The sequence below is a fragment of the Salvia splendens genome, chromosome 13, assembly GCF_004379255.2.
Source record: "Salvia splendens isolate huo1 chromosome 13, SspV2, whole genome shotgun sequence".
NCBI classification, from domain to species: domain Eukaryota; kingdom Viridiplantae; phylum Streptophyta; class Magnoliopsida; order Lamiales; family Lamiaceae; genus Salvia; species Salvia splendens.
Window position 1 is genome coordinate 34,588,860 of NC_056044.1, and position 26,402 is coordinate 34,615,261.

Consider the following 26,402-nt stretch of genomic DNA (forward strand, 5'->3'; position numbering starts at 1 on the left):
TCTGTGTAAACATTTTGCCGAATTAGATCTGTAAGCTGCAACAATGGCCGGAAAAGGAAAGTTTCCGCCCATCGGAATCGATCTCGGAACCACATATTCCTGCGTCGGCGTGTGGCAGCACGACCGTGTCGAAATCATCCCCAATGAACAGGGAAACCCAATCACGCCGTCTTACGTCGCCTTCACCCGTTCCGGCCGTCTCACCGGTGACGCTGCAAAGAATCAGGCCGCCGTGAATCCGATCAACACGGTTTTCGGTACGGATTTATTCTAATTTGATTGACTGAATTCATCTGCAGGATCTGCATTAGATTGTTGTTGAGCTGATTAATTGTTTCTGGTTGGATTTGGAGTAGTTTTGGATTGGGTATAATGTTTTAGTCAGTCTGTTTAGTGATTATTTCTCAGATGCTAAGAGGTTGATTGGAAGGCTATTTAGTGATTCATGTGTTCAGAGCGACATGAAGTTGTGGCCATTCAAGGTTTTCTCCGGACCCGATGACAAGCCGATGATCAGTGTTAACGACAAGGGTGAGGAGAAACACTTCACTGCTGAGGAGATTTCATCCATGGTTTTGATGAAAATGAGGGAGATCGCCGAGGCATACCTTGGCACAGCAGTGAGGAATGTCGTCATCGCTGTTCCAGCTTACTTCAACGATTCCCAGAGTCAAGCCACCAAGGATGCTGGACTCATTGCTGGCCTCAACGTGATGCGGCTCATCAAAGAGCCTACTGCTGCTGCCATTGCTTATGGTCTTGACAGGAGGACGACGAGCGTGAAGCATGTGTTAATCTTTGATCTTGGAGGTGGTACTTTTGATGTCTCTCTTCTCGCGTTGGACGAGGGTGTCTTCGAGGTGAGTGCCACCGCTGGCGACACTCACCTTGGTGGCGAGGACTTCGACAACAGAATGATCAATCACTTCGTTCACGAGTTGAAGATGGAGAACAAGGACATCAGTGGCAACCCGAAGGCCCTGAGAAGGTTGAGGACAGCCTGTGAGAGGGCGAAGAGGACTCTTTCGTTTGCTGCTGAAACCACCATCGAGATCGACTCTCTCTACGAGGGAATCGATTTCTACGCCCCCGTCACCCGTGCTTGGTTCGAGGAAATCAACATGGACCTCTTCAGGAAGTGCATGGAGCCGGTGGAGAAGTGCCTGAGGGATGCCAAGATTGACAAGAGCTCCGTTCACGATGTCGTCCTCGTCGGAGGATCCACGAGAATCCCCAAAGTTCAGCAGTTGCTGCAGGAGTTCTTCAACGGGAAGGAGCTTTGCAAGAGCATCAACCCGGTCGAGGCAGTCGCCTATGGTGCTGCTGTCCAAGCTGCGATTTTGAGCGGCGAGGGTGACGAGAGGGTTCTAGACCTATTGCTTCTCGACGCCACTCCTCTCTCTCTTGGTGTGAAAACCGCTGGAGGCGTCATGACGGTTTTGATCCCAAGGAACACCTCCCTTCCCACAAGGAAGGAACAGGTTTTCTCGACTCACTCGGAGAACCAGCGTGGAATGTTGATTCAGGTGTACGAAGGTGAGAGAACGAGGACGAGGGAGAACAACTTGCTTGGGAAGTTCACAATCTCCGGGATCCCTCCTGCTCCGAGGGGCGTCCCTCAGATCACTGTCAGCTTCGACATCGATGCCAGTGGGATCTTAAATGTCTCTGCAGAGGACAAGAGTACAGGTCAGAAGACCAAGATCACCATCACCAAGAGTAGACTCTTCAGACCACAAGAAGGCCGACGAGGTTAAGTCTTTTGGGCTAAGTTCTCCGCTCTTGATGAATGGCGTTGGAGAAGTACTTGTGCATGAGACCTTAATGATGACTCCATGGTTAAGCCAATGCATTGGCTTACCGAAATTTGTAGTGTTTAAAAGGGAAGGGACACTCTCCTTGACAAAAATGCCCATTCATATAACAAGCCAATACTTTGAATCAAACTCAACCTATAATAATATGCATAATCCTCTCAAGTTATAATCCACAAAAGAATCCAACATAAATTACAATACTTCAGTTCATGTGACAACCAAATAATTCATTTATTGGAAATCAAACCAAAATACCAAGAAATCACTGAAGTTGCTGAGAAAATTCATGTGCAACACTCTGTAGCAGCAGACTCAAAGCCTCAAAGAGGTTTCCTGCAAATCAAAAGTGGATTGCATTGCATCACTTTTGTTCACTTTCAACTACTAAGAATCATAGTATAATGTTTTAGAAAATACCTTGAAGCCCAAACAACCAAGCACAACATCAAATAATGTCCATATGAACGCACACGCTCCCTGTCATTGGTGCTTCGGCATAAGCCTGCCATCTTCTTCAAAACTCTGCCCAAACAAACAAACACAGCATGAAATAAAAACCACCTTCTTAATTGCTTCACACAATTTATGTATATAATACTACCATCATTTGATCTGAAATTTCTTCAGTATAATCCTCTTCCGTTTCATCCTCATGATTATATGTACATTCACCATCTTCTTCAACGCTCGTCTGCCCAAACAACTAAACACTGCAGCAAATAACAAACCACATTCTACAATATAAAACAAACAAGAGCATCTACTATATACTGTAGTAGTAGTAGATATATCTACATATTTCAAGAAACTCCACAACACTCTCTCTTTCTCTTCTCTCCTTGTGATTTATATTGATTTTATGGAAAAATACTGCCACTCATTTAGACATAAAAAACCAACCCAAAATCACAAGTTACAAGTTTACACTAAAGAAGATCACCTAGCGTCTTACTTTCTCATGCATTCACATCTTTCTTACAAAGCTTCTACTCTCTTAATCGCTTCACAACATTGACATGTATAATACCTTCATCGGGCAGTCAATAATTTCTTCAATATCGTTATTCTCTTCCTCATCGTCAGCGCTGCAGTACAAAATTTGAAATTAAACAAGAAACAATAATTTATATGTTTTCAGTGGTGAATCCAACAGTATTGAAATTACATGAATAATGCAAGAAATTACTTTGTGAGTTAAAAAAAAGTGAAATCATGCATAACACAAAAAAGATTGCTGGCCTTGAATCACAAACTAAAGGACTAAGGCTCTCAGCCCAATTAAACTGATAACTTTGGTTCTGTATAATTTACTCAACTTATAATACCCAAAAAATCCAAAGTAAGTCACAATTCTTAAGTTCATGTAACAACCCAATAATACAATGATTGGAGGACTAACCTTTCAGATTTGAAAGTTGTTGGTTTATTGTAAAATGAAGAAAAGGCAATTACACGAAGCGTAGAACCAACACTTGGTCGTAATTGGTCTGCCCAAGTCAAAGCTAAAGGATTGCATCCACGTTGGTCTAGAAAAGCAGGCATGCCGATCTCTTTTAGTTTGTAGCAATGTTTCATGCTTAGGTATGAAAGCCTAGCAAAGCTTCCATATCCTGGTTTCCATTGCACCAAATCACTTTCTTCCATTAGAAGAAACTTAAGACTCCCAAACCTTCCTTGTTGTGTTTCCCAATGAGACCCTTGAAAGGCGTAGGAACGCAATTTGAGCACTCGAAGATATGGCAAAGAGCCAACAACATCCATGTATTCCCAGGGAAAACCCATGCCACTCAAATGAAACTTTTCCAAACCTTGTGGCAACTTTAGTGATCCACGAGTCACCAAGAAAACATTACCATGATTGACTACGGGATTTGTGATACTGAATTTGAGTATCTTCAAACTTTCAAGTGTCGAAATGCAGCCAAAACAACTCAAAAGGTGTCTATGGTCTTCATTAGGCATCAGCTCAATCTGTATTCCAAATTTCCTTATGTTAGGAATTCTTCTTAAGAGTTCCGAGATGGTACAAATGCTAGCGTTCACACCCACAAGTGTTTTGAGATTTTTCAAAGAAGCAACATGAGGTGGAGCTACAAGGCTCTTGCCCAAGATCTCAATATGTTGTAACTCTTGCATGTCCCATATTTCTATTGGTACATATGATGGATGGATAATCAAGGCTCGGAGGTTGAAAAGTTTTGATATAGTTGCAGGGACTTCTCCGTTACAAGTTAGAGCAAGGTACTTTAGTTGAACTAGTGACAGAATTTCATCTGGGAAAGTATAGAAACGCAGCTTAAGAGCATCTATTTCCCTAATCAATCTGAAACTAACATCTATAGAGATCGGATATTGGTGGTAAGGCCAATAGAAAAGGAGAGAACGTGTGGAGAATGAACAGTTCAATCTTACTGAGTTGCAAAACTCTTTGGTACTGAATAAAATGTTATTTTCAAGACACAATCCACGCTGACCTTTTAGAACTTCTTCTTTGGCATCAATCAACTTATTTAAGACGTGATAAAACTTACACTTGCTAGCTTCAACTCTACACACGTGCTGCCATGAAGAATGAAGCCGACAAGTTTTAAACTCACCAATATATTTCTTATTGATATTTTTATTCACGCTCTTCATGCTACATAAAACAAGACTATAATCGATAGCTAGCTCTCTCAAACAATCCCAATTACCCCACAACCCCTCAGCTTTGAGCATAAGGATGATCTTGGAAATGGGTGTGTAATAATCTTGAGGGAAAACTCCGATAAACAGAAATAGCATTTTAAGACGTTCAGGCAAGTAGCGGTAACTTGGTAAAAGTACCTTTGATATTTTGATTATATGCATCCATAAAGACGGAATTTCTCTTTCAGTAGGTTGGGTCTCTATTATGCTTGGATTTCCATAAGATGTCAGCAACAGTGAGTATCATGAGAGGGAGACCTTCACAAAGCTTGGAAATTTTGGTGGCAAGTTTTTGAAGTTGAGGAGGGCAACCCTCGTCACCAAACACCTTCTCACATAATAGTTCCATGCTTTCTTCTTCCTTCAAAAACCGCACCTCATTCCAAGATTCATAGCTCATCCTGAGGGATGGATGCATCTCATATCTCAGACCCTTCATCAATTTTCGATGTCGACCAGTAAGCAAGATTTGAATACCTCCAGTGTTGATGTTTGATAATGAATGTTCCAAGAAATCTTTTTCCTCCCAGACATCATCCAACACAATGAGGATTTTGTTACCATTCAATCTTTCTTCCAAGCAGTCACCTATTTCTTCATCTTCTTCACACACAGAGTCAGTTCCACACAGTTGAGCAAGAATGCCTCGTGCAATTTGACTTGTCGGTTGAGGTATTCTGCCCACAGTGACCCACGCGCGACACTCATATTTGCTCTGATTTTCTGGATCTTGATATATTTTCCTAGCAAGAGCAGTTTTCCCAATTCCTGCCGTTCCATAAAGTGCATGGAAATGAATCCAGCTGCCGGATCCAACATTTATAAGGTGGGTTTTGAGTAGTTGGAATTGGTCTGATAATCCAATCATCTTTGAGTTGGTTCCGTGAAAACCAATGAATGAGGAAATAGGTTCGTCTTCGGGCATATTGAGGACTTTATCAAGATAGTACCTATCCATATGCTTGAGTGTCTTGATCAAGATATTTACATTACTTTCCAGACTCTGCAGATCAATGGAGACTGTCACTGGAATAGTTGAAGGAATGTGTTGAGTGAGAAGGGATTCCAATGAGTCTTCAAATTTCCATATTGCCTCTTTGATTACTTCATCCAAAGCATTCAACTTCTTCCGACTCCTGCTTGGGCTAGTGTAGTCCAATCTTCCCGGAATTCTTTGCAACGGCTCCCTCCAACTTCTGGTACATGAGTTCTATGATTTGTCGAGAGCCACCAACGAGGCTGAAACGAGAACAACAGAGAATATTGTTAATTGTATTCCTAAGAGAAAGAATAGCACCATGAGTATGTGTAATCTCCCACACATTATCCAACACAATGAGGCATTTCTTGCCATTCAATCTCTCTTCCAAGCAGTGATCACTAATTTCTTCATCTCCCTGTGCAATTCCAAAGAGTTGAGCTAGAATGCCTCGTGCAATTTGGCTGATCGGTTGAGGTACTCTGCCTACGGTAACCCACGCGCGACACTCATATTTGCTCTGAATTTGTGAATCTTCATAAATTTGCATAGCAAGAGCAGTCTTACCAATGCCTGCCGTGCCATAGATAGAGTACTCAAGCCTCCACGGGAGATCTCCTCGCAAAAGATAGGCTTTGACTTGCTCGAATTGATCTGATAATCCGATCATCTTCGAGTTGCTTCCATGGAAACCAATTGATGAGGAAATAGGTTCGTCTTGAGGCATATTCACTACTTCATCAATGTACTCCTCCTTCATATCATCGAGCTTCTGGATCAACGAATTCGCATCATTTTCGAGACTCAGCAGATCAATGGAAACTATCTCTGGAAGAATTTCAGATTGTGAAGGAATGTGTTGAATGAGAAGAGATTCCAGTGAGTCTTCAAATCCCCAAATTGCCTCTTTGATTCTTCCATCCACAGCATTCACCTTCTTCCTGCTCCTGCTTGGACTTGTGCCGTCCAATTTTTCCAGAATTTGCTGCAATGGATCCAACTCGTTGTACACGACATCTATGATTTGATTAGATCGATCAACGAGGCTGAAACGAGAACAATTGAGAATATTGTTAATTGTATTTCGAAGAGACGCCAAAAGCTGTCATGACTCTTCAGATCTGAGAGTTGGCGATGGCGGTGGAGTGGCGGAGGAAGGGAGAAAGGGGTAAGGTTGAAATTATATGAGAATTTGGCAATAAACATTGTGTGATTATTGACTATGGAATAGTTTACTATTATAATCGGTGAGGCCTAAAAAGAAGTCGTCTCAGTTTAGATCTAAATTCTGCTTGTGAACATTTCGCCGATTAGATCTGTAAACTGCAACAATGGCAGGAAAAGAGTGGCCGGCGATAGGAATCGACCTCGGCACCGCCTATTCCTGCGTCGGCGTGTGGCAGCACGACCGTGTCGAAATCATCCCCAATGAACAGGGAAACCCAATCACGCCGTCTTATGTCGCATTCACCCATTCCGGCCGTCTCACCGGTGACGCCGCGAAGAATCAGGCCTCTATGAATCCGATCAACACGGTTTTCGGTACGGATTTTTTTCTAATTTGATTGACTGAATTTATCTGCTAGATCTGCATTTGATTGTTGTTGATCTGTGATGGGGTACGAACTAAACAACTAAACCCTAGTTGCGAGCCCAATAACAGTGACGGCCCATCAGCCCAAAACCCAAGAAAGAGTATCAGTTCGGCATGACCAAAGAGTTCGGTCATAGCCTAAAGCTCGGTAAAAGTCGACCAATCGAGCTCAACTCTCAGATCGGCAAAAGCTGATATCAGTTCGGCACAACCAAAGAGTCCGGTCACAGCCTATAGCTCGGTAAAAGCCGACCAATCGAGCTCAACTCTCAGATCGGCAAAAGCTGATCGGCAAAGTTCAGCAGTTCGGTCTCAGTATTCGACCGAACAAGGAGATAGTGGACCCATGCAGGATCTCCACGACCTCCATTACACCCACGATCTATTTAGTGGTATTAAGCAGTTATCAACCCCACTACCAGGGCTGCAAACCACGATCTTAGTTCGAATGTATAAATAGAACTTAGATCAGATAGACCAGGGTTAAGCTCTCTAGATCCTGAATCTTATAGCAAATCAGTATTGTAATCTGTAAGCGAGACCAAGCAATACAAATTTGCCCTCTTTTCTTCCCGTGGACGTAGATTTACCTCAGTAAATCGAACCACGTAATTTTCCGTGTTGTGATCATTTATTACTTGCATTTATTCCCATCAAAAATTCGCCACATCATCACTGGCGCCGTCTGTGGGAAACAGAGAACCAAAACTGTGATAAAAGCGAGTTTTTGATCCTCTTCCACCAAAAAATGCATACCAGATCACATAATACCCATACTTCCGTCCGTGATGAACGTGAGGAAGCTAGTCCAGCCCGTAGGCCCGGAAAACAGCCTCGGGAGAAATCTGCCTCCAGTTCTCACGGTGAAAGAACAAACCACTCCAAAAGTCATCGCACCGAGCCTCCCCAGCAGCTCGCTTTGAATGAGGCTGTCAAGTCGTTCTTGGCTGAGAAACAGGATGAGTTCTTAACATTCCTGCAAAAGAGCCAGAAGCCGGAGAAGAAAACGGAGGATTCTCCCTCCCCCTCCAGACATGAAAGTCACTACCGCAGTAGTGTCGTATCTTCCAGGAGAAAGAATCCTCACCACCGACATGTTCCTTCTCCTCCTCGGTACCGAAATCACAGGAGAACTCCATCTCCACCATACCGAAGAGATGTCGGATTCGCCATGTATGGAGCGCTGAAGACTCCATTTTCGGATGATATCACCCGAACTCCATTGCCACAGAATTACCGAACTCCGTCAATGACTTATGACGGGTTAGTGGATCCTCATGATTTCCTGGGACGCTATCAGTATAATATGGCGAACCAAGGTCTCAATGAGGTTCACATGTGTAAGCTGTTTCCTGAGCTGCTTATCGGGAACGCATGAAGGTGGTTTGACAGCCTCCCTCAAGGGAGCATTAGATCTTACAAAGATCTAATGGATGCTTTTCACAGGAGATTCTTCCAGAAAGCGGAAGCCCGAATCACTTCGGCTCAGCTGCTTTCTATACGTCAAGGTCGCGATGAAAAAATTAGCGACTTCATGACGAGATTCCACAAGGAATGCCTACAAGTAGATGATCTCAATGATCTACTTGTCATTTCGGCATTCCAAAATGGAATTCTGCCCGGAGCTCTCTACAGAAAGCTCGTTGAGTGCAGTCCGCAAACAGCTCAAGAGATGTGGGACATTGCGGACCAGTTTTCTCGTGCCGATGAGGCAGACCGTCGAAAACGGTCTTTAGACAGCTCATCCAGAGGAGACAAAAAGAAGCCCGATCATAGCGATCAGGGGCTTCCTCGCCGAACTCCTTTTGAAAGAATTCAAAGGGCACCGGTACAAGGCAGATTGGGACCACGTCTCGATCTTGAGAAACCGCCCGCTCAGTTCGTACCATTGAACAAGTCGAGAGCGGAAATTTTCGAACTGCATTCTGATATGTTCGAAAAACCAAAGCGGATGACGAAATCAGCCACGCGCCGAAGTCAGGATACGTACTGCTCCTACCATCAAGACCACGGTCACGATACCGAGGAGTGCCGAAATTTGGCAGCAGGTATTGATGTTCTTGTGAAAGCAGGGACGTTAAAAAAATACCAAAGCAAGCTGCCGAAGAAGAATAAGAAACAGAGAGGTGCGAACTGCGCTCCTCAGGATCCTAAAAGGCAACAGGATCCCGAAGACGAAGACGAGCCGCAATATGACGGAGTAATCCAGACTATTGACGCTCTCCCAGCCGGGAAGACTAAGTCGTCTCTAAAAGCAGAACGCAGAGGCGTCAATCGAGAGGAGCCTATGCATAAAAGGCTGAAGAAGGAGGAAGTAATCACGTTTTCAGATGCAGATCCCGTCCCGGCCATTTCTCCTCATCAAGACGCGATTGTCATTCAAGCCGGAGTGGCAAACAAACTGATCCACAGAGTGTTTGTGGATACAGGAGCGTCGGTTAGCATTCTTTTTAAAGAATGTTTTGATAAACTGGAAGTGGATCCAGCTCGGCTCAGTCCGGCCCCACTTCCTCTGAAAAGTTTCGCCCAGGAAGACACCCGCCCTGAAGGTACTATCAGCCTTCCGATTACGGTGGGAAGAGCGCCTACTAGCTCCAGTACGATGATCGAGTTTTTTGTGGTAAAAGCTCGGTCCCCGTATAACATCATCCTGGGAAGAGACTGGCTCAACACAGTTCGGGCCATTTGCTCTACTTATCACCTCACAATCAAGATCCCCACTAAAGGAGGGATTGCAGTCATCCGAGGTGATCAAAAGAGAGCAAAAGAATGTTTGCAGATTGCGCTTAAAAGTGCCGAGCAATCAGATCGGCACCATCAAGCATAGCAATCACAGCAGCCGGAGTCAGAGGCAGGAGAAATGACCGAAGTCACACCGGAGCCGAACTCGATGACAGTTCAGTTATACGAAGATGATCCATCCAGAACGGTCAAGATCGGTTTCGCGGGAACACCTCTGCTCCGGGAAAAGACCATCCAGCTCCTCAAAGAGTACAAAGATGTCTTTGCGTGGTCTCCGTTGGACATGACCGGAGTGTCTTCCGAGGTAATTACACATCGGTTAAATATTGATCCCTCAGTCCGGCCTATAAAACAGAAGCAAAGACTCTTTGCGGCAGAAAGAAATCAAGTCATCCATGACGAAGTCCGCCAATTACTGAAAGCGGATGTATTATTCGAAGTAAAATATCCTTCTTGGGTGGCCAATCCTGTGATGATCAAGAAAAAAGAAGGATGGCGGATGTGCATAGATTTTACCGATCTAAATAAGCACTGTCCTAAAGATTGCTACCCCCTTCCGAACATAGATAAAAAAGTAGAAGCTTTGATAGGCTTCGAAATTTTCTGTTTTCTTGATTTGTATAAAGGATACCACCAAGTTTTAATGGATGAGAATGATGCTTCAAAAACGGCTTTCATTACTGACTTCGGCATTTTTGCTTATAAAAAGATGCCATTCGGTTTAAAGAATGCCGGAGCCACATATCAAAGGATGGTAGACAAGCTATTTCGGCACCTGATCGGAAAAGAGGTTGAAGTCTATGTTGACGACATAGTTGTTAAAAGTAGAAGCACTTCGGATTACGAAGACAATCTCAAATCAACTCTCGACGTGCTCAAAAAAGCCAACCTCAAACTCAATCCCCAAAAATGTACATTTTTGGTAGATTCGGGAAAGTTTCTGGGTTGTTGGGTTTCAAAGGACGGACTCAAGGCAAATCCCCTAAAGGTTCAAGTTGTTCAGAACATGGCAATGCCGAAGTCCATACATGATGTGCAAAGGCTAACTGGATGTCTAGCCGCACTGAATAGATTCCTTTCCCAAGCAGCCGAAAAGCAACTGCCGTTCTTCAATGTTTTGAAGAAGGCACCAAAGTTTGAGTGGGGAGCCGAACAGAAAAAGGCTTTTGACGAACTCAAAAGTTATTTAGCCGAACTCCCTATTCTCTCTGCTCCAACAGATGCCGAAGTGATATTCTTATATTTAGCGGCATCAGATCAAACCATTAGCGCGGTACTTGTACGAGAAGAAGGCCTAAAGCAGCGTCCTATCTACTTTACAAGCCGAGCATTAAGAGGTCCCGAAACAAGGTATCAACCTCTGGAAAAAATTGCTCTGGCATTAGTAAATGCAGCAAGGAGACTGCGGCCATATTTCTATGCTCACAAGGTATGCGTCTTAACCGATCTTCCACTTCGGCAAGTTTTGACTAAGCCTGAAGCATCAGGCAGAATTGCCAAGTGGGCCATAGAGTTGGGAGAACATTCAATAGAATATCTACCTCGGAAAGCCATCAAGGGACAAGCCTTGGCAGATTTTCTGGTAGAGGCAAAGTTCGATCAAACAATCCCTATTATTGCCGAACAGAAAAGCCCTACCAATGATGAACCAACACAGCCCCAGGAACCCGAAGTAGAGCCGCCGGACTGTTGGATTGGATTCGTAGATGGAGCTTCGAATAAGACGGGAAGTGGAGCTGGTATTCTACTTATCGCTCCCGACGGACACGAGGTAACTTATTCACTTCGGTTCTTATTCCCAACCACTAATAACGAAGCCGAATACGAAGCCCTTCTTGCCGGACTTCGGTTAGCGCAAAGTCTATTTATCAAATCTCTCAAAATCCATTGTGATTCACAAGTCATAGTGAATCACATGTTGGGTACAAGTGAAGCCCGAGATGAAAGGATGAAAAAATACTTGGACAAAGCGCAAAGCATTAGCCGAAGTTTCTCTTATTTTCGGATAATCCGCATTCCCAGAGCGGAAAATGGCCGAGCAGATACTTTAAGCAAGTTAGCCTCATATCCGAGCTCAAAAGTGGAGGAATTACCGCACAGAAGCATTGATGATGCTGAGGTACTTTCAGTAACCAGCTCGCCGAACTGGATGACGCCAATATCAAAGTATCTAGATCAAGGACAACTGCCCGAGGATAAGAGAGAAGCTCGGAAAATCACATGCCGAGCACTTCGGTATGAACTTCATGAAGGAGTCCTATATAGAAAGTCATACCTTCAACCGTTATTGCGATGTGTAGGAGCAGAAGAGACGGACTACATCCTTAGAGAAGTTCATGAAGGATCGTGCGGCAGCCACATCGGAGCTAGAGCTTTAGCTAAAAAAGTTCTGAGATGGGGATATTATTGGCCAACATTGGTACAAGAAGCAGTACAACTCGTTAAGAAATGTACGAAGTGCCAAATCCATGCAAATATCCCAAGGATGCCGCAGACCGATCTATGTGCTATGCAAAGCCCTTGGCCTTTTATGCAATGGGGCATAGACATAGTAGGACCACTACCACAAGCTCCTCGGCAAATGAAATTCTTGATCGTTGCCGTGGACTACTTCACAAAGTGGGTGGAGGCTGAACCATTAGCTACGATAACGAGCTCGAAGGCATTGGATTTTGTTTGGAAGAACATAGTTTGCCGATTTGGCATACCCCATATCCTCATTTCGGATAATGGGACTCAGTTCACCGACAAGACATTCAAGAATTGGTGCCAAGAGTTGAATATTCAACAGCGGTTCACTTCGGTCTCTCACCCACAAGCAAACGGACAAACGGAAGTAACAAACCGTATTTTGGTGAAAGGATTAAAAGCTCGGTTAGAACAAGCCAAAGGACAATGGGTAGAAAATCTTCCTCAAGTCCTATGGTCTTACCGAACTACACCAAAAACCTCCAACGGTGAAACTCCGTACAGTCTAGTGTACGGCACTGAAGCCGTAATTTCGGTTGAGATCGGCATACCCAGCCCCCGAACACTCAATTTCTCAACAGAACTGAATGATGACGGACTGAGAGCCGAACTAGATCTTGCCGAAGAAAGAAGAGAACTGGCCTGCATAAAAGCAGCCAAGTACAAGGAGCAAGTAACCCGGTATTATAACCAAAGGGTGAAAAAGCTGCAGTTTCAAGTGGGAGATCTCGTATTGAGAAACAATGAAGTAAGCCGAGCAGAAAAGCTGGGCAAACTTGAACCCACATGGGAAGGTCCGTATCGGGTGTCAGAAGTCCTGGGAAAAGGGTCTTATAAATTGACTCACATGTCAGGAGAACAAGTACCCCGAACATGGCATATTTCCAACCTCAAGAAGTTCCATTTGTAAGAGACAAGGTCCGGTCAGTCTTGTATCTAGTTCGGTCCTAGGGATATGTGCTTTCATGTTTCTATTTGTCCTTTATGCTGGTCGTTTTATAAAAGTTTAAAATCTTTTTCGTCTTTTTTATTTGTCTTTATGTGCGTTTAGTCTCTATGTGCGTTTTGTCTCTTATAAATATTACTGAGGTATATTGATCTTTAAAGGCTGATCCCCTTTTTAGATCATGTATTAAAGACAATTGTGAGTCCAAGCTTCTAAGGAAGATACAAGACCACAATTCAGCTTAAGAAACAAGCAGTTCGTCTGAAACGGACTGCAATAAGCCGAAAACCACTTCGGTCAACCAGGGAAAGTCCAATCCAAGCGATAAAACTCGCCAAATTAGGACACAAAAGGAAAGTCCAATCCAAGCGATAAAACTCGCCAAATTAGGACACAAAGGGAAAGTCCAATCCAAGCGATAAAACTCGCCAAATAAGGACACAAACTAAGTCCGGTCAAAGAAGAGTTTACTTCATAAGACCAAGGACGAGTCCGGTCAAAGAAGAATTTACTTCATAAGACCGAAGACGAGTCCGGTCAAAGAAGAGTTTTCTTCATAAGACCGAAGACGAGTCCGGTCAAAGAAGAGTTTTCTTCATAAGACTGAGGACGAGTCCGGCCAAAGAAGAGTTTTCTTCATAAGACCGCGGACGAGTACAATAAATGAAATAAAAAATCGCTGAACTGTAAAATTTCATTTATTAAGTCTTGTTCGGCATACAATTTCGCTGCCCTACGAGAAGGCGTTACACCATTACAAAGGACTATTCTACTGTCCACGGTTGCTAAAGTTGAGCCACCTATCCAAAAAATCCTCATGATGCTGAGTTCGGGTGTTCCGAACAGTTGAAGAATAAGTAGGTCGACGAGATGCTCTGATCGACCTACCGCCCCTTCCCTGAGTCCGGGAAGTTCTAGCACCTCGGCGGCGAAGAGTCTCTTCACGAAGCATCCGCTGATCTTGCTCACTCATAATCACAACTCCTCTACGAACTTCAGGGCGTTCTCGTCTTGACATTTCCGGTTGCTCCGGAGTCCGTTGCTGACTTGGAGTACGTTCTCGTCTTGACGTTTCCGGTTCATCCTGAGTCCGTTGTTGGTTTGGAGTAGAATCTTGAGCAAGTGGATTAGAGGTTTTGAGTTGGAGTGTGAGCATCTGTTGGCGGGAAACGCCTAAGGAATCTCTCGATTGAGGGACGCCGGGAAAGAATGATGTCGTACCGAGAAGCCAAGCGCCGCAATGACTTCAACAACTTGTTGGCAAGCCGAGCTCTCCAGCGCATTGTTCTTCCGGAGTACATGAAGCTCCTCCCACAGTTCATCAACTTGATTCTGAACTTCAGATATGGTCATTCCCCCGCGCCCGCAGATGAAATCCTCATATGCAGTCCTCTCAGCGATGACAGTGTTCAGCTCGGCATCCAGATCTTTCTTTATGGACTTTAAGTCCTTATTGTTGGACTCCAGCTCCACTAACCGAGCCAAGAGTTCGTCATACTTCACCTGGTCATCTATGGCTTTTTTCTCAGCTTCGTTTAAAGCCGAAGAGTATAGCCGCTTCCAGTGAAGTACCTCCAGCTCCTTAGAGTTGAGAATACAAAGCAGCTATGTCAGTTCGGCATTTCAGTTTACCGAGCAGGCAGTAAACCACAACAGGAGTAAAAGAGATTACGAAAAGCTATAAAGAAGACACGAGTGTAGAAAGAAGAATTTTTTCATTCACAAGAAAAATTTTTACACAAGGAGGGCTTCAAGGCCATTTTACAAGGAGAGAAAGAAACTAAACTAAGAGAAGGGAGACGAAATCATACTCCGCCAGTTTCGTCTCCGGCTCCTCTGTGGGTTTCAGCCTCCTTCTCCTTGCCTACTTCGGCTTCAGCCTCGGCCTCCCTACTCCCTCCAGCCTGCTCGGTGCCCCCATCGCCGATCTGCTGCACCTCCTGCTCGGCATGGCCCGTCGCCGGCCTGCTGATCCGTCTGCTCGGTCTCCTTGCCGGCCTCGTTTTCCTGCCCACCCTCTTCGTTAAAGATTGAAGCGGGTGAAACAGGTCCCAAGGAGGCAAAGATGGCCTCCAATGTTCGCGTCCCGGTCAGCGCGGCAGTTACGGACTCTTTCAGCAGAGAGCAGGACCGAGGAAGAAGCAGCTCCTCAAGGAGCGGCAGACTCTGGAGACGAGCTAGAAATCTCTCGGCCATACAGCGGCAGGACGACTTCGGTCCCTGCTCAGCGTTATCGGTCAATCAATTTCAGCAGATCACCGATAAAGGCCGAAAATTGATTGCTCAAAAAAGAGTTCTTCTTCTCCGCGAAAACACGGAGAGCCTCCCCTGAGCAACCACGGCGGCAGCCTCCCTCGTTTAGATTGCTCTCTCTGGATGATGAGCTGGTTTTTGGCACGCTGAGCTTCATCCTGAGCCGAGATCCTAGCGGCCCTTGCCTTCTCAAAGTCTGCCCGAGCCTGTTCGGCCTGGTGACGAGCAGCATTCAACCTTCCTCTGCATCTCAGCATAATCGTTGGACGCTTTGGAGAGTTCAACGGCGACGAGCTTGGAGAGCATATTGTTCCTCTGAAAATGGAAAAAGGAAAAAGTCAACAGAGGGGCCACAAAAAATATAGGAAAAAAGCAAGGCCAGAAAATCAAGAAGAGAATTCACCTCTACAAAGTCCGTTGGCCATGCAAAAGGCTCACAGACATGTTCCGAAGGGGCCGCCAAGACAATGTCTTTCTCCGGCCGCTCTTGGGGGTTTCTGAATCTTCCCCTTCCCCTTTGCCGAAGTCGACTCCGGCTTTTTTGGATCCGAAGAAGAGGTCTTCTGCCTTTTCGGATTCTTCTCGGCATCAGACGCCGAGCCGGTGGCTTTCTGTCTCTCCGGATCATTAGATTCGGAGGATTTGCGACCGAGCTTGTTTAGCATGTTCACTGCCAAAAAAGCAAGAAAACAAGGTTAGTCTTCGTCGTTAAAGCAGTAAGCATAAAAAAGAAATCCTCACCCTCAGTCTCTTCGTCCGAAGACGAGATATCGAACACGAAGTCACCCTTGACGAGCTCAGATTCCGAGTACTGTTTCATAATCATAGGAATCTTATTGAGCTCGCCCTCGAGCTCGTTCAACGGTTCTAACCGAGGATGAGGAATTACGGACTTCGGGCCCTCTCCAGGGAAAGCCCGGAGCCGCCTGTCCTATTGTAAAAAAAGAAACGATTTTGCCATTTCGGCCATTTGGTTTACAAAGGCTCTAAAGGGCTGTAAAGGGATCAAGTAAAACCAGGATCCCTTCCTCTTAAACTGAAAGAAATTAAGGATTGCCCTCAGAGACAGATCCTTTCCTAATCTTACGCAGTTCGGCAGCAAAGGCCGATAAGTGCCTCCAAGAATTCGGAGTCACTTGACCTAAAGGGAGTTGAAAAAAATCAAGAACGCTCTACAAGGCAGGGGGAAGAGGGAAACGAAGCCCGCATTCCAAGCAGGCTTCGTAAACGGTGGCGTAACCCCTCCGGCGGCGAATCAGCCCTATGAAGGTCGTAGGGAATTACCACTAAACCCCTAGGTAGAAAATAATTTTCCGTGTAAGGATATCACAGTATCCTTACTCAAAATGCTCGGAAAATATTCTACCGTCTTCTCCCGGACTTCTTCCGGCCAGAAGACCCCTTACCCCCCCTTCCTACCGCTACCTGATTCAGAAACAGATTCAGAAGAAGAAGACATGATTCTTACTCTCTGATGGTCGAAAGTCTGAAGAAAGTCTTGAAGAAGCGGAAGAAAATTTTTCGAAAAAGGGAGAGAATACAGAAGAAATATCGCAAAAGTGTTTCCAATGATGAAGAAGGAAATATTTATCGGATTCGCAAAGGCATTTCAAATCCGTCGCGTCGTTTCAAATCCCACTTTTTCTGGAATTCAACGGCCGGATTTACTGTCACATTTAATGCAGACACGTGCAGAGCACGTCCCCTGACGTCAGCCTCCCCCTTACACTTATCCAAAATGCCGAAGTGATTCACTTCGCTTTTCGGGGGGGGGTGGTGATGGGATACGAACTAAACAACTAAACAATAATTGCGAGCCCAATAACAGTGACGGCCCATCAGCCCAAAACCCAAGAAAGAGTATCAGTTCGGCATGACCAAAGAGTTCGGTCATAGCCTATAGCTCGGTAAAAGTCGACCAATCGAGCTCAACTCTCAGATCGGCAAAAGCTGATATCAGTTCGGCACAACCAAAGAGTCCGGTCACAGCCTATAGCTCGGTAAAAGCCGACCAATCGAGCTCAACTCTCAGATCGGCAAAAGCCTGATCGGCAAAATTCAGCAGTTCGGTTCTCAGTATTCGACCGAACAAGGAGATAGTGGACCCATGCAGGATCTCCACGACCTCCATTACACCCACGATCTATTTAGTGGTATTAAGCAGTTATCAACCCCACTACCAGGGCTGCAAACCACGATCTTAGTTCGAATGTATAAATAGAACTTAGATCAGATAGACCAGGGGTTAAGCCCTCTAGATCCTGAATCTTATAGCAAATCAGTATTATAATCTGTAAGCGAGACCAAGCAATACAAATTTGCCCTCTTTTCTTCCCGTGGACGTAGATTTACCTCAGTAAATCGAACCACGTAATTTTCCGTGTTGTGATCATTTATTACTTGCATTTATTCCCATCAAAAATTCGCCACATCATCAATCTGATTTATTGTTTCTGGTTGGATTTGGAGTAGTTTTGGACTGGGGATAATGTTTTAGTCAGTCTGTTTAGTGATTATTTCTCAGATGCTAAGAGGTTGATTGGAAGGCTGTTTAGTGATTCATGTGTTCAGAGGGATTATGAAGCTGTGGCCGTTCAAGGTTTTCTCTGGATTTGATGACAAGCCGATGATCAGTGTTAACTACAAGGGTGAGGAGAAGCACTTTGCTGCTGAGGAGATTTCATCCATGGTTTTTGATCAAAATGAGGGAGATTGCGGAGGCGTACCTTTGGTTCACCGGTGAAGAATGCTGTCATCACTGTTCCGGCTTACTTCAACGATTCCCAGCATCAAGCCACAAGGATGCTGGAGTCATCGCCGGCCTCAATGTGATGCGTCTCGTCAAAGAGCCTACTGCTGCTGCCATTGCTTATGGTCTTGACAAGATAACAAGCGTTGTTGCGAAGAATGTGTTAATCTTAATCTTGGAGGTGGTACTTTTGCTGTCTCTCTGCTCGTGTTAGAGGAGGGTGTCTTTGAGGTGAGTGTCACCACGGTGGTGAGGACTTCAACAACAGAATGATCGATCACTTCGTTCATGAGTTGAAGATGAAGAACAAGGACATCAGAGGTAACCCGAAGGCCCTGAGAAGGTTGAGGACAGCCTGTGAGAGGACGAAGAGGACTCTTTCGTTTGCTCCTGAAACCACCATTGAGATCGACTGTCTCTATGAGGGAATTGATTTTTATGCCCCCATCACTCGTGCTTGGTTCGAGGAACTAAACATGGACCTCTTCAGGAAGTTTATGGATCCGGTGGAGAAGTGCCTGAGGGATGCCAAGATTGACAAGAGCTCTGTGCACGAAGTCGTCCTTGTCGGGGGATCCACGAGAATCCCCAAAGTTCAGCAGTTGTTGCAGGAGTTCTTCAACGGGAAGGAGCTCTGCAAGACCACCAACCCGGTTGAGGCAATTGCTATGGTGCTGCTGTCCAAGCAGCGATTTTGAGTGGCGAGAAGGTTCAAGAACTATTGCTTCTTGACTCCACTCCTATCTCTCTTGGTTTGAAAACTGCTGGAGGTGTGATGACTGTTTTGATCCCAAGGAACACGCTTATTCCACGAAGAAGGAACAGGTGTTCTCGACTTACTCAGACAACCAGACTAGTATTTTGATTCAGGTATACGAAGGTGAGAGGACGAGGGCAAGGGAGAACAACTTGCTTGGAAAGTTTAAGCTCTCCGGGATCCCTCCTGCTCCGAAGGGGGTTCCTCAGATCACTGTGTGCTTTGACATTGATGCCGATGGTATCTTAAATGTCTCTGCTAAGGACCAGAGTACCGGCCGGAATAACAGGTCACCATCACAAGTCAAAAACAAGAAGGTCGAGGCTAAGAAGTGAGCCTAAAACATGAGGAACACCGTGAAGGATGAGAAGATCGCCTTATAAAGCTCCTGCTGATAAGATCAATGGAAGACTATCTCTGTAAGAGTTTCAAGTTGCGAAGAAATGTTTTGAGTGGGAAGGGATTCCAATGAGTCTTCAAATTGATTCTTCCATCCAAAGCATTCATCTTCTTCAAATTTGATTCTTCCTGCGAGTTGGTCGCGGAATGGTTCAATGGTGATATAATATATATGATGAGCAACTTGCAAATTTCAGTAGAGAGGTGCAATTATGTAGTATTACAAAACCAAGAGAGAAGAATAGATAAAATGGTATTTCATCCGATCATTGGTGGTTGAGAATGTGGTTGTGGTGGACATGCGAAAACTGTGATTCTTCACATCTGAGAATTGGTGGTGGCAAAGGAACTGTTGAAGTCGCTCGTGGTGATGGAAAGAACAAAGTTGGTGGTGGCGACGGAGTAGTTGCTCTGTTATAAGCCATAGGTTTGATTTATAACACTATTCTATGATAGAGAATTGGTCTTCCTTGTGACTGGAAGATAGATCATTCTTGTTTTGATTATTTCTCAGATGCTAAGAGGTTGATTGGAAGGCGGTTTACCGATTCATGTGTTCAGAGAGACATGAAGTTGTGGCCATTCAAGGTTTTCTCCGGACCCGATGACAAGCCGATGATCAGTGTTAACGACAAGGGTGAGGAGAAGCACTTTGCTGCCAAGGAGATTTCATCTATGGTTTTGATGAAAATGAGGGAGATCGCCGAGACATACCTTGGCACAGCAGTGAGGCATGTCGTCATCGCTGTTCCAGCTTACTTCAACGATTCCCAGAGTCAAGCCACCAACGATGCTGGACTCATTGCTGGCCTCAACGTGATGCGGCTCATCAAAGAGCCTACTGCTGCTGCCATTGCTTATGATTCTTGACAGGAGGACGACGAGCGTGAAGCATGTGTTAATCTTTGATCTTGGAGGTAGTACTTTTGATGTCTCTCTTCTCGCGTTGGACGAGGGTTATCTTCGAGGTGAGTGCCACCGCTGGCGACACTCACCTTGGTGGCGAGGACTTCGACAACAGAATGATCAATCACTTCGTTCACGAGTTGAAGATGAAGAACAGGGACATCAGTGGCAACCCGAAGGCCCTGAGAAGGTTGAGGACAGCCTGTGAGAGGGCGAAGAGGACTCTTTCGTTTGCTGCTGAAACCACCATCGAGATCGACTCTCTCTACGAGGGAATCGATTTCTACGCCCCCGTCACCCGTGCTTGGTTCGAGGAACTCAACATGGACCTCTTCAGGAAGTGCATGGAGCCGGTGGAGAAATGCCTGAGGGATGCCAAGATTGACAAGAGCTCCGTTCACGATGTCGTCCTCGTCGTAGGATCCACGAGAATCCCCAAAGTTCAGCAGTTGCTGCAGGAGTTCTTCAACGGGAAGGAGCTTTGCAAGAGCATCAACCCGGTCGAGGCAGTTGCGTATGGTGCTGCTGTCCAAGCTGCGATTTTGAGCGGCGAGGGTGACGGGAGGGTTCAAGACCTATTGCTTCTCGACGCCACTCCTCTCTCTCTTGGTGTGAAAACCGCTGGAGGCGTCATGACGGTTTTGATCCCAAGGAACACCTCCATTCCCTCAAGGAAGGAACAGGTTTTCTCGACTCACTCGGAGAACCAGCGTGGAATGTTGATTCAGGTGTACGAAGGTGAGAGAATGAGGACGAGGGCGAACAACTTGCTTGGGAAGTTCCAAGATCTCTGGGATCCCTCCCGCTCCGAGGGGCGTTCCTCAGGTCACTGTCAGCTTCGACATGGATGCCAATGGGATCTTAAATGTGTCTGCCGAGGACAAGAGTACAAGCCAGAAGACAAAGATCACCATCACCAAGAGTAGACTCTCCGGACCACAAGAAGGCCGAGGTTAAGTCGTTTGGGCTAAGTTCTCCGCTCTTGATGAATGGCGTTCGAGAAGTACGAGACCCTAATGACTCCATGGTTAAGCCAATTGCAATGGCTTTCCGAAATTTGTAGTGTTCTTCACCTTCAAACCCGTGATCCATGTTTAAAAGGGAAGGGACACTCTCCTTGACAAAAATGTCCATTCATATAACAAGCCAATACTTTGAATCAAATTCAACCTATAATAATAGTCAAATGCATAATCCTCTCAACTTCTAATCCACAAAAGAAACCAACATAAGTTGCAATACTTCAGTTCATGTGACAACCAAATAATACAACACAAAGATGATTCATTTATTGGAAATCGAACCAAATACCAAGAAATCACTGAAGTTGCTGAATTTGTTGAGAAAATTCAGGTGTAACACTCTGTATCAGCAGACTCAACGCCTCAAAGAGGTCTCCTGCAAATCAAAAGTGGATTACATCACTTTTGTTCACTTTCAACCACTAAGAATCATAGTATAATGTTTGCAAAATACCTTGAAGCCCAAACAACCAAATACAGCATCAAATAATGTCCATATGGACCCACACGCTCCTTGTCGTTGGTGCTTCGGCATAAGACTGCCATCTTCTTCAAATCTCTGCCCAAACAAACAAACACAGCATGAAATTAGTATAGAATACCATCATTTGATCTGAAATTTCTTCAGTATAATCCTCTTCCGTTACATCCTCATGATGATATGTACATTCATCATCTTCTTCAACACTCTGTCTGCCCAAACAACTAAACACAGCAGCAAAATAACAAACCACATTCTACAATATAAAACAAACAAGAGCATCTACTATAGTAGATATATCTACATATTTCAAGAAACACCACAACACTCTCTATCCCTCTCTCTCTCTCTTCTCTCCTTGTGATTTATATTGATTTTATGGCAAAATACTGCCACTCATTTAGACATAAAAACCAACCCAAAATCACAAGTTACAAGTTTACACTAAAGAAGATCACAAAGCTTCTACTCTCTTAATCGCTTCACAACATTAACATGTATAATACCTGCATCGCGCAGTCAATAATTTCTTCAATATCATCATCGGCAACTCTACTGTATAAAATTCTGTATTAAACAAGAAACAATAATTTATATGTTTTCAGTGGTGAATCCAACAGTATTGAAATTACATGTATCATGCAAACAATGCAAAACAACTACTATATATGTATTGAAATTACTTTGTGAGCTAAAAAAAAAGTGAAATCATGGATAACACAAAAAAAAGATTGCTGGCCTTGAAAGACAAACTAAAGGACTAATACTTCCAGTCCAATTAAACTGATAACAACTTTGGTTCTGTATAATTAACTCAACTTATAATACCCAAAAATCCGAAGTAAGTCACAATTTGTAAGTTCATGTAACAACCAATAATACAAAGACTGAATTTGAACATGCAGATAGAAAACATGGTCTCTCACCTTCGTTGCTGAACTATGATATCGCCTCCGTACCTGAAAATTAATACATAAATTCGAAAGTCATAGCAACCTAAAACTCACACTTATCTGAAATATATATTATGAATAAGACATATTATTTGATTTAGTTGGAGGACTAACCTTTCAGATTTGAAAGTTGTTGGTTTCTTGTAAAATGAAGAAAAGGCAATTACACGAAGCGTAGAACCAATACTTGGTCGTAATTGGACAGCCCAAGTCAAAGCTAAAGGATTGCAGTCCTCCAATTCAATCTCTATTGTACGTCCATGTTGGTTTAGAAAAGGAGACCCGTGGATCTTTTTTAGTTTGTAGCAATGTTTCATGCTTAGGTATTTAAGCCTAGAGAAGCTTCCGTATCCCGGTTTCCATTGCACCAAGTCACTTTCTTCAATTAGAAGAAACTGAAGACTCCTAAAACTTCCATCTTGTGCTTCCCAGTGTGACCCTTGAAAGGCGTAGGAACGCAATTTGAGCACTCGAAGAATTGGCAAAGAGCCAATAACATCCATATATTCCCAGGGAAAACCCATGCCACTCATATGTAACTTTTTCAAACCTTGTGGAAACTTCAGTGACTCACGAGTCACCAAGAAAACATTACCATGATTGACTACAGGATTTGTGATACTTAATTTGAGTGTCTTCAAACTTTCAAGTGATGAAATACAATCAAAACAGCTCAATAGGTTGTTATGGTCGTCATAAGGCGTTAGCTCAATCTGTATTCCTAATTTCCTTATGTTGGGAATCCTTGTGGAGAGCTCCAATACAGTACAAATGCTAGCATTCACACCTACAAGTGTTTTCAGATTTTTCAAATAAGCAGCAACATGAGATGGAGCTCCAAGACTCTTTCCCAATATCTCAATATGCTCTAACTCATGCATATCCCATATTTGTATTGGTACATATGATGGAGATTCACAACATATAATATTCAGATGAGGATGGATAATCAAGGCTCGGAGGTTGAAAAGTTTTGATATAGTTGCAGGTACTTCTCCGTTGCAAGTTAGAGCAAGGTACTTTAGTTGAACTAGTGACAGAATTTCCGTTGGGAAGGTATAGAAACGCAATTGAAGAGCATCTATTTCCCTTAGCAACATGAAACTGACATCTATAGGAATTGGATATTGGTGGTAAGGACCATAGAAAAGGAGAGAACGGGTAGAGAATGCGCAGTTCGATCTCACCGAGTTGCAAAACTCTCTGATACTGAATAAAATGTTATTTTCAAGACACAATCCACGCTGACCTTTTAGACTTTCTTCTTTGGCATCGATCAACTTATTTAAGACATGATAAAACTTGTACTTGCTAGCTTCTTCTCTACACACGTGCCGCCATGAAGAATGAAGCCGACAAGTTTTATACTCACCAATATACTTCTTAGTATCATTTTTATTCACGCTCTTCATGCTACATAAAACAAGACTATAATCGATAGCTAGCTCTCTCAAACAATCCCAATTATCCCACAACCCCTCAGCTTTGAGCATAAGGGTGATCTTGGAAATGGGGGTGTAATAATCTTGAGCGAAAACACCGATAAACAGAAAAGGCATTTTAAGACGTTCAGGCAAGTAGTGGTAACTTGGTAAAAGTACCTTTGATATTTCATTATATGCATCCTTGAAGACTGAATTTTTCATTTCTGCTACTTCATTCCAGTAGAATGGATCTCTATTGTGCTCGGATTCCGATAGGATGTGAGCAACATTGAGTATCAAGAGAGGGAGACCTTCACAAAGCTTGGAAATTTTGGTGGCAAGTTTGTGGAGTTGAGGAGGGCAACCCTCATCACCAAACACCTTCTCACACAGTAGCTCCATACTTTCTTCTTCGTTCAAAAACCGCACCTCATACCAAGATTTAATACTCATCCCGCGTGATAAATCTATCTTATATCTCAGACCGCTCATCAATTTTTGATGTCGACTAGTAAGCAAGATTTGAATACCTCCTCCTCCAGTGTTGATGTTTGTTAATATATCTTCCGATAAATTCCATCTACGTGTCTCCCAAACGTCGTCCAACACGATGAGGCAATTCTTGCCATGCAATCTTTCTTCCAAGCACTCACCTATTTCTTCATCAATTCCACACAACTGAGCAAGAATGCCTTGTGAAATTGGAGTCATCGGTTGAGGAGGTACTCTGCCTACGGTGACCCACGCGCGACACTCATATTTGCTCTGAATTTCTGGATCTTCGTAGATTTTCATAGCAAGAGCGGTCTTCCCAACGCCTGCCGTGCCATAAAGTGCATGGAAATGAATCCAGCTGCCAGATCCAGCAGTTATAAGATCTCTTTTGAGTTGTTTGAATTGGTCTGATAATCCAATCATCTTCGAGTTGGTTCCATGGAAACCGATTATTGAGGAAATAGGTCCGTCTTGAGGCATATTATCTACTTCATAACTGTACTCCTTCTCCATAACCTTGAGCTTCTGGATCAAGGAATTTGCATCATTTAGCAGACTCTGCAGATCAATGGAGACTATATCTGTTTCAGGAATGTGTTGAGTGATAAGGGATTCCAAAGAGTCTTCAAATTTCCATATTGCCTCTTTAACTCTCCTATCCAAAGCATTCACCTTTTTCCGACTCCTGCTTGGACTAGTGTATTCCAAGCTATTCACAATTGTTTGCAGTGGCTCCAACTTCTGGTGCACAAGTTTTATAATTTGTTGAGAGCGACCAACAAGGCTAAAACGAGAACAACGGAGAATATTGTTAATTGTATTCTTGAGAGAAAGAATTGCACCATAAGTTGTCATGGTAGTGGTGGAATGGTGGTGAAGTGGTGGCTGTTGCTCCTGCTATTCACCTATTTCCTGCAAAAGTCTTTCTTCCAGTCTACCAAACAAATTTATTGATGGTATCTGAAATCACATGCCTACGGTTCGTCATACTACTTGAAAGATTAACATCGATCAGATTAATGCTTTAGTCCATATCAACTTTATTGTCCTGCAATCTTGACCATACGCATCTTAGTCCAACGGCTTAGATTTTCCTACTGAAATGTAAATATTCAACATAAAATAAAATGTCATTCCTATTTTTTTTTAATTTATTCAAGCAAGTTGGGGGCCTTTTTAAAGTCAATGGAAGGCCTATTATTAGGGCATCCGCAACGCGTCTCGTTGTGATCTTTATCTCGTCTTGGAGAGACGAGACGGCAGGCAGACAGAGTTGCGAGCTCCGTCTCGTCCCCAGCCCGTCCTCATCTAGTCCCGTAACTCGTCGCGGAGAGACACTCGGCGAGCTATCTCACCACAGCGACGTGGCGAGCTGCGGTTCGTCCGTGACGCCCACTCACGGGCCCGTGAGTGGGCGTCGTTTATTTCCGTTGAAAATGTATTTTTTATTTTTTTTTTAAATTCAGAAAAAATTCGAAAAATAAAAAAATCATCCCAAAATTATACTAGCCGTTTATAGCCATTTTTTACAAATTTTTTATTTTTTTAAGCCTCCAATCACTTCTATAAATATCAAATCATTCCCACAAATTAATCTACAAAAAAACTCTATATTCTCACTCAAACACTCTACATTCTTCATCTCAAAACATTATTCTTCTCCCAAATTTAATCCATTCATGGATCAATTTGAGCACATGCGTCGAATAATGGAAGAATCGCTAGCAG

General features: G+C 43.9%; 3 protein-coding genes and 2 pseudogenes across 10 annotated transcripts; 3 read left to right on the forward strand and 2 right to left on the reverse strand.

Annotated features, from left to right (window-relative positions):
• Positions 1–17: 17 nt before the first annotated feature.
• Positions 18–1,909, forward strand: LOC121760298 (heat shock cognate 70 kDa protein 2-like). Its single transcript, XM_042155961.1, has 2 exons — positions 18–257; positions 409–1,909. Exons 1-2 carry the CDS (start codon positions 44–46, stop codon positions 1,755–1,757), a joined length of 1,563 nt encoding a protein of 520 aa, XP_042011895.1. The 5' UTR covers positions 18–43; the 3' UTR covers positions 1,758–1,909.
• Positions 1,900–6,814, reverse strand: LOC121760297 (probable disease resistance RPP8-like protein 2). Of its 7 annotated transcripts, none has more exons than XM_042155956.1 (6): positions 6,052–6,814; positions 3,217–5,744; positions 2,845–2,902; positions 2,419–2,520; positions 2,235–2,339; positions 1,900–2,150 (listed from the first exon to the last, which is right to left on the reverse strand). In XM_042155956.1, the coding sequence occupies exons 2-5, from the start codon at positions 4,665–4,667 to the stop codon at positions 2,298–2,300; spliced, it is 1,653 nt and encodes a 550-aa protein (XP_042011890.1). In that variant the 5' UTR covers positions 4,668–5,744; positions 6,052–6,814; the 3' UTR covers positions 1,900–2,150; positions 2,235–2,297. The 7 variants fall into 7 exon arrangements, with proteins under 7 accessions (XP_042011890.1, XP_042011889.1, XP_042011894.1 ...); XM_042155955.1 differs by having other exon boundaries at positions 5,828–6,814; XM_042155960.1 differs by having other exon boundaries at positions 3,217–3,788; positions 4,644–6,814.
• Positions 6,511–19,329, forward strand: LOC121760967 (annotated as a pseudogene).
• On the forward strand, positions 19,311–21,463 carry LOC121760300 (annotated as a pseudogene).
• On the reverse strand, positions 21,439–25,655 carry LOC121760295 (putative late blight resistance protein homolog R1A-10). Of its 2 annotated transcripts, XM_042155951.1 has the most exons (6): positions 25,517–25,655; positions 22,870–25,415; positions 22,729–22,761; positions 22,309–22,369; positions 21,776–21,880; positions 21,439–21,697 (listed from the first exon to the last, which is right to left on the reverse strand). In XM_042155951.1, exons 1-6 carry the CDS (start codon positions 25,517–25,519, stop codon positions 21,677–21,679), a joined length of 2,769 nt encoding a protein of 922 aa, XP_042011885.1. In that variant the 5' UTR covers positions 25,520–25,655; the 3' UTR covers positions 21,439–21,676. The 2 variants fall into 2 exon arrangements, with proteins under 2 accessions (XP_042011885.1, XP_042011884.1); XM_042155950.1 differs by having other exon boundaries at positions 22,870–25,652.
• Positions 25,656–26,402: the final 747 nt, after the last annotated feature.